Genomic DNA, 7,884 nt, shown 5'->3' with positions numbered 1-7,884 from the left:
ATTAAAGAGAGCAGATAAAAGCCAGGTTAGTATTAGTAACAATCTTCTTGCACTTGTTTTCTTTTAGTTTTTTGAGAAGCAACATAGTTGTTAAATGAATGTTTTTCAAACAAAAGTGTTAGTTTTTTGAGAAGCAACATAGTTGTTAAACAAAAGTGTTAAGTGTGTCATATGTCAAAGAGTTGTAGTGTGCTATGCACTGGGCTGCTTACAGCTGTAATGATCTCAAACTCATTATGACATTAACGAGGAATGAAAGCAAACCAGGAAATTTAAAAATACAGCAAGTTTGCCACCTTAATACACACAGCACTGTGCTTAGGAATTCTCATGGTATGCGTTTTAATTGCATGTCAAATATTATACAAACTATTTGTTTTGACAACAAAATTGCCTTTCTGATGCTGTGTCTCAGGATGCTCTTCACTGTTTTCCTCCAGTATCTCTGTATGAGCATTTAGACTGAAAACTTTCAAATAATGTAAACATTCACAGTATAAAAAAATGAATCTCTTCCTCATCCTTCTTTTATGATTAACAGCCTAAATAGATATTGACCATAGTACTCTGTCTCACAAACGGACTCCCTTTAATATCCATGTCATGGATCCACAGAAATATGTTTATTCTAAACACTTCATTGCATGAGGCACTCTTGAAAAGAATATCTCTAGTTCAAGAGCAGCCTACCCATAACACAGACCATATACAACGTACACTGGCTAGATGCCTGGGCCCACAGATTGGTGGTGAATGGAGTTAAATCCAGCTGGTGAAGGCTGGTTATGAGTGCTGCTCCTCAGAGCTCAGTATTGGGATCACTTCTTTTCAACAGCTGTATCAATGATCTTGATGAGATAGAATGTACCCTCAGTAAGTTTGCAGACAACACAAACTTGGGAGTGTTGATCTGCCTGAGGGTAGGAAGGCTCTGAAGAGACTTGGACAGACTAGGTCAATGGGCTGTGGACAGTTGTATGAAGTTCAGTAAAGCCAAGTGTTGGGTCCTGCCCTTGGGCCACAACAACCCCATGCAACACTATAGGCTTGGGGAAGAGTGACTGGAAAGCTGTTCAGCAAAAAGGGACCTGGGGGTTCTGATGCACAAGCAGCTGAATACGAGCCAGCAGTGTGCCCAGGTGGCCAAGAAGGCCAATGACATCTTAGCTTGTATTAGAAATACTGTGGCCAGCAGGACTATGGAGGTGATCATTCCTTTGTACTTGGCATTGGTGAGGCCACGCCTCAAATACTGTGTCCTGTTTTGGGCACCTCAATACAAGAAAGACATTGAGGTGCTGAAGCATGTCCAGAGAAGGGCAATGAAGCTGGTGAAGGGCTTTGAGAATAAGTCTTATGAGGAGCAGCTGAGGGAACTGGAGCTGTTTAGTCTGAAGAAAAGGAAGCTGAGGGGAGACCTTATCACCCTCTACAACTACCTGAAAGGACGTTACAAGGAGGTAGGTGCTGGTCTCTTCTCACAAATAACTGGTGATAGAATAAGAAGGAATAGCTTCAAGCTGTTCCAAGGGAGGTTTAGACTGGACATTACGAAGAACTTCTTCACTGGAAGGGTTGTCAGATATTGGAACATGCTGCCCAGGGAGGTGGTTGAATCACCATCCCTGGATGTGTTTTAAAGTTGTCTAGATGTGGCACTTGGGGATATGGCTTAGTGCTGAACTTGGTAGAGATCTTGACAGTCTTTTCCAACCTAAGTGATTCCTTCCCTTGGGGAAAAAAGCCTACGTGGGTTAGTCTAATAAAAGGTAGATCTGTAAAGCTTTCTTTACCACACTAAACATAAGAAAAAACCCAGATACTGCACCCTAAAGTTCTCGGCTTATGAGTTAGATGTCACACTACATCCACGACAAGGATACCAAGGACAAAGTGAAAGGCATACTTTTTACTCTGTTCAATTACATCTTTGCCAGCTACAGTCTTCTTCCTGGTTGAAGTGAAGGTAATTTGCTCTAATCCACTCCTGGAGCTCTCTGATACACACAAAAATCCACTAATAAAAAAAATCCCATGTCTAAGCGTGGCAGATTGAAATGCCTTTTTCATAGTGAACACTGCAGAACACCATTACAGGACCTCTGATACATATGCACAGATCATGGAGATAAGAGAACATTATCCTTCAGAGAGACTTAATATTAAAGATTTCATGGACAGGAAAAAAAAAAAAAAAGAGACCTTTTATTGCCCCACCCTGATCCATGAAAGTCTGCAGGCAAATTGTAGTTAGTGGCCTTAAATCTGCTGTCAGAGCCAGCTGAGATCCCTTTACTGCTGAAAAGAAATCAATAACAAGCACAAATACATGCAGGCCCACACACATATACAGAATCTGCTCACAGCAGCCTGTTCTTAACTGCTTGTCTGCTAGGAAATGAGAACACACATGATGAGAGGTTGTGAGAAGATTGCATTGGACTAATATGTTGTGAGAAGATGGCATTGGAGTAATCTTAGTCAACAGCCACCAGCAAAAATGACAGACATTACATGTTCATTTGTAGGTACTGCAAGCACTATACAGCAGCTCTATGTTATTATTATTAATTATTTCATGACTCCTTGAGGAAGGATCTTGCTATAAAGCAATTAAACTAGACTAGCTCACTGGAAAACGACTCAGGAGAGTGATGCAGTTCCCAAAAATGCCAGCACTCATGCTTACACAATGACCTAGATAAACCAGTTAGTATTGCCTCAAATGACCAGTAGTGCCTAAATTACCAGGGTTAAAAAAGAACCCTAAATGTTCCTTTCAAAATTTAGTGTTAATAACAATAACAAATATTCTTTTACAATCCAGTCAACAGTTAGCTTTTTAAAGAAAATACACATGATCAAATTCTGTATGCTGAGAAATTTTAAAATGAAAGAAATGTGGACACAGAGCTTTAACACTCAAATAGGTCAGGATCTATCAATTACGCAGTAACCATATGCAAGAAGAATGTCATGAACTCAAATACAAGTCGATACAGTAAATTTTAAAGCACACAAGAGAGTATGAAAGAGAACTTCTAGGAATTCTCAGCAATAACAATCAACACGTTAGCTAGACTACAACCTGCCCACCAGTTTTGTATTACTCACTTGTTTGAAGTTTACAAGGGTCATTTTTTTCACTGCTGCCATCATAGATTGCTTCTATGTGTCTGTACCACCGGACAACATGGATATACTGGTCCACAGGTGGCCCCGAAAACTTTCTGAATACCTCCACATCTGCATGTGAAAATGTGAACCCCTGGATATAACTACGAGTGCTCAGGTACTCGTTCAAAGCCTTCACCCTGGCTTCCTCTTCACTAATGCTCAGAATAAAACTGTAGCTGGAAGCTGTAAAGAGAGGCACAGGACATTTGGTCAGCATTAAAAGAAGGATATTCCATGACCAAATTATATCCTTACAGTATACATCTCTCCCTCTAAATTAGCTCTGGCAACTAACAAGAAATTAAGAGAAAAAAATATATTTAGTGCAAGCTACTGAATAACTATATATTTCCTATTAAAATGATTATGTCTACGCTATGGAAATTTTTTGGAAGACATATTTACAAACAGTAGTAAGGACAAAAGCACAGGTTCCTCTCATAAAGAAATACAATCTTGAAATTGGAGAAAATGTTTCACTCATAGCAAACCTAATTAGTCACTCTTCCACACTGCTAAAACATTTTATACACTGTGGGTAGGCTGTGAATACATCTACTGAAGTTGAGAATATCCTTGTATCTTTGCAGGCCTGATGTCCGCATGCAAGCTCCCAGCATAATGCTCAGTTACTCCTACTTGCTCCAGCAATTTAAACTTAAGCTGTTGCTACATATTCCCATATGTCTCCTATAAACACTTTCTCTCCTAAGACATAAGAATAATATTTAAAATGAGTAAGATCTACACAAACAGAACAGAAAGGATATTGATCAAGCTCCTCCTTCACAATTTTTTAATTCTGCTATTTATTTGGTATGCTGAGAAAGCAGGATCAATTCTGTCTCTTTACAAATAGAGATGCAGAAGAAGCAGTAGAAGGGTTCTGTGACTTGGTGGGGACAATCACAGTTACAGCAAACCCTTTGCAAGTCAGTGAGTACAAGGCACTGCACAGGTTATGGTATCTGGGCTGGCACTGACATCAGGTAAACACTCATGGCTTCCTACAATGATTCAGTGTTTGTAACTACATTCATGTTCAAAGTCCTACACAAACATTAAGTCAATATCCTACTTAGGTAGTCAGCCAAGAAGGTAATTTAAGATGTAGTCAAGGTCATAGCACAATAAAGTAAGAGAGGCAGTTTAAGAACTTATGTCCTTGCTCCCAAACCCTGTCAGAGACCACTGCCACAGGTGTTGCTTCTTAGACTAGTCTGAGCCCCTTCTGCACTAGTAGTTCCCAAAGCATTGGAGGTGCTCACAGACCAACACGTTTGGCAAGGGAAGGATAAAAGGAGAGGGAGAAGTGATGGCTATGAAGGAATGTGAGGAACTGCAGAATTGAAAAGCTTTCCCAAGTATCATCAGTTAAGACTTTATAAGCAGCTCACTCCCTGTAAGGAAATAAATTATTAAATTATTCTATAGGACCTCAGGATGAGAGGGAAATGACAGTGAGATACCAAGTATGTTTGTGTTTGACTCTTTTGAGTATCAATGAGATAGAATGGCACACCAGCCGAACTAATAACATATTAAAATCAAAGGTCACAAAAGTTATTTAAAATTAATACACAGAAGCAAAGCCAGATTAATGTTGAGTCTCAATTCTTCTCAAAGTCAACCCATGTAATTGTTCAGTATAAATAAGGAATAACAAGTAAATAATGGTTCAGAATGAGACCTTACAGGCTTGCCTTACCCAGCTGAATGGGATTCAGCTTCAGCTCACAGTTAATTTTACTACAAATCTTTCAGGCTCCTAAGTATTTACTGATGTTTATCAACATAGACAGCCTTCACATGTTTATACACATGAAATAGTATGAAAGTAGTTCATTAACCAGGGAAACCTAAGACATGTCTTCCTTGAATGTGAATTTTCTGTTCATGAATCATATGAGGGAGAAGGGAAAAAAAAAGTATTATAGCAATGATCTGTTTAGAAAAGAAGCTAGACCTCAAAGAAAAGATCTATAAAGATCTATTGCTAGGAAAGCAACACTTAATTTGCAAAATATGATTAGGGTTATTATGGCCATTATTCACACACCAGGCTGCTAATGGGAAGCAAGTCAGTGTATCTGAAACAATGTAAGTGCTTCCCAACCACATCTGTAAACCAATCTAAAAGGGAAGTTGCACAAACTTATATGCAAATAAAATAAAGATGACAGAACTCATACAAGCTAATTTTGTTAGGGAGAGATAACAAATACTGCCTCTGAATCTTGGTACCAGCTCAGCCCCAACCATCTTTGCTCAGTCTGCCCACTGTGTGCAAGAGGCAGCATACTGTCAAATGTAATTAATAAAAATAAATGGATTCAAACACTATTGAGGGGGAAGAGTCAATGGACATTAATAGGTCTAACCTGTTTTACCCCTTTAGAAAACCAGGCTAAGAAACAGCCCCTCTCTGACTGCAACTTTTTCCCCTCCCAAGACAGAAAAATTACAGTTGCTACCATTCAATTCCATGAGGAAGTTTCTTCTTGACAAGAGAAATGGAGGAGTGTTACAGAGCTGTTGCATAACATTGGGTGTTAGCTCATGTGAATGGAATGATCCATAGACAATAAATCAGATCACTCAAGAGCAGCTCCGTTCAGAAAAGAAGCACTGAGCACAACTATTGCAAAAATAGCAAAATAACCTTGAAAAATCATAAGCATGGATGCTAATAATGTAACATTCCCCCTGCATTAAAAAGCTGTTAAAAAAAAATAATCCACTGTAGACACGAATTAATATAGCTCTCATTAAATAATTGCCAGTGTACAATCTCTTTGGGCAATATAGTCACACATTCTTCTTTCCAAGCATGGAGTGCTTCGAAGTTTAGTAAAGGACATTGGGAATTTGCAACACACAGACTCAAAGGCTTCTACATTTTATTTGCACATAAATACTTTTTGAAGCTTAATCAAGATATGTAACCCACACAATATCAAATTTGATTTAAAAAGGTTCACTTTTATTTACTTGAAACTGAAACCCTCTTTTTCTTGAAGGTGTTGACAGCAAAGTAAATAACAAAAAGCCATGAAGTAGGCAGTAAGCTAGCTGACAAAAACAGGGAGTTACTTTGCTTCAGGGAAAAATTAGCTTTCCTGGGATTCCCTGAACCTGCTAACCTTGTCATTCATAATTACATGGCAACTGAAATATTCTGGGATTTCTGCAGAGGCATTCCCTAAGAAGAAATCTTAGACATTTCTGAATATTTTAAGATACCATCTCTCTTCCAACTTGGCTTTCACAAATATAAAACAACTCATAAAAAACATGTCTCATTATTAATATGGTTCCAAAGTGCCCATTTAACATTCTGGCTGGCCACTCTGGTAGCTTTGGAAGGAAGTCCTACTATCTGCTCAGTCAAAATTAATTATCCTCTTCCATAAAGAAATCAGAAGAACTGAACCAACTGTAGCTAGCCCATCTATGCCAGACACAGCATACACACAGAGACACAAAGGACTTTTCAAGACTCACACAAAAGGACTGAATGGCTTTTAGCAGAGCAGGATTTTAAGACTGGACTATCTCACCACAGAAGAGCTTCTCAGTCATAGTAACTTTAGCACTCTGAGAACCACTTCCACTTTTCCCAAACCGAAACTAAGTGTAATAAACACCAAAGTAACAAGCAAATACTATTTGCCAGCTAATAACCTTAAGTTAAAATTTTCTTAAAGCACTCCTGAACTGAGCCTCTTGAGGGGTTTTCACCCCCTGCAAAAAGCCAACTGCTTGACAAGAACAAGTGCTTCCGGACTGCCTTATGCAGGCACGTTACCCGTGACAGACCAACAGGAAAGTAACATTTAGTAACAAAGAAAAAGGGGCAAATCTTAGAATCTACAGATCCTTAACTGGAATGGCAGAAATTTTCAAACCCTTACATACCATAATTGTATTTCATACTTGAATGACTGGTATGCCAAGTTTCCATTTGCTCCAGTAGTGCTAAAAAAATTATAGGACTTCCCTGGCCCTCCTTCCATATGGAAGAGCACAGTATAACCCATCATTAAAACATGACCACAAAAAAAAAAAAGGCCAGAAAAGTAAAAAAGCTCACACATGAGCTCAGAGAAGAACACAGATGACCAGGAAAGACAACAAGGGAGACAGAAGCAGGTGAGAGAGAGCAGATGATGTGGTGATATGCACACAACCGACTAAGTGATCTGGCAGCCACTTCACATCTCTTCAAACCCATCAAGCTGCGGAACAGCTGCTTCCAAACTTCAGTACTGAGAAGCTCCAAGTCCTTTCCACAGATCACCATGTCTCATCGTCAACCTTTACACGAGAGGCAAGGTACAACGTGGATCCATTCCAAGGGGCTTGCAAAGCACCAGAGCTCCCCTGATCCACGGGCACCAGCGTGCAAGGGGCAACCAGCAACTCTGCCTCCCCATCTCCCACTACCCCACGCACGTCCAGGGCCAGGCAAACGCCGCTCTTGGGATTCCTGGCTCCCGATACCCTGAACCGGCATCGGGAGCCGCTTACGTGTCACCCACCGCCAAGGCTGGGACACAGGTGACCTCCCGAGGGACACAGGTGACCTCCCGAGGGACACAGGTGGCCTCCCGAGGGACACCCACCCAGGAACGGGCGTGAGCGGCTGATTTCACGCGTCGCCAGCGTTCCAAGCGTGCCGTGACAGCTGACGGCTTTCTGCCCCGC

At 40.3% G+C, this 7,884-nt stretch overlaps 1 protein-coding gene across 1 annotated transcript in view; it reads right to left on the bottom strand.

The window, feature by feature from the left end:
- CARS (cysteinyl-tRNA synthetase) overlaps positions 1-7,693 on the bottom strand; it is a 33,816-nt gene extending 26,123 nt beyond the window's left edge. The window contains 2 exon segments of the mRNA XM_010003897.1: positions 3,115-3,360; positions 7,633-7,693. Coding sequence (XP_010002199.1) covers positions 3,115-3,360; positions 7,633-7,693 — 307 coding nt within the window.
- Between the last annotated feature and the right edge of the window lie 191 nt (positions 7,694-7,884).

This window comes from Chaetura pelagica, unplaced genomic scaffold (assembly GCF_000747805.2).
Source record: "Chaetura pelagica isolate M959 unplaced genomic scaffold, ChaPel_1.0 scaffold28, whole genome shotgun sequence".
Taxonomy (NCBI): domain Eukaryota; kingdom Metazoa; phylum Chordata; class Aves; order Apodiformes; family Apodidae; genus Chaetura; species Chaetura pelagica.
This window is presented reverse-complemented; position numbering and strand designations above follow the sequence as displayed.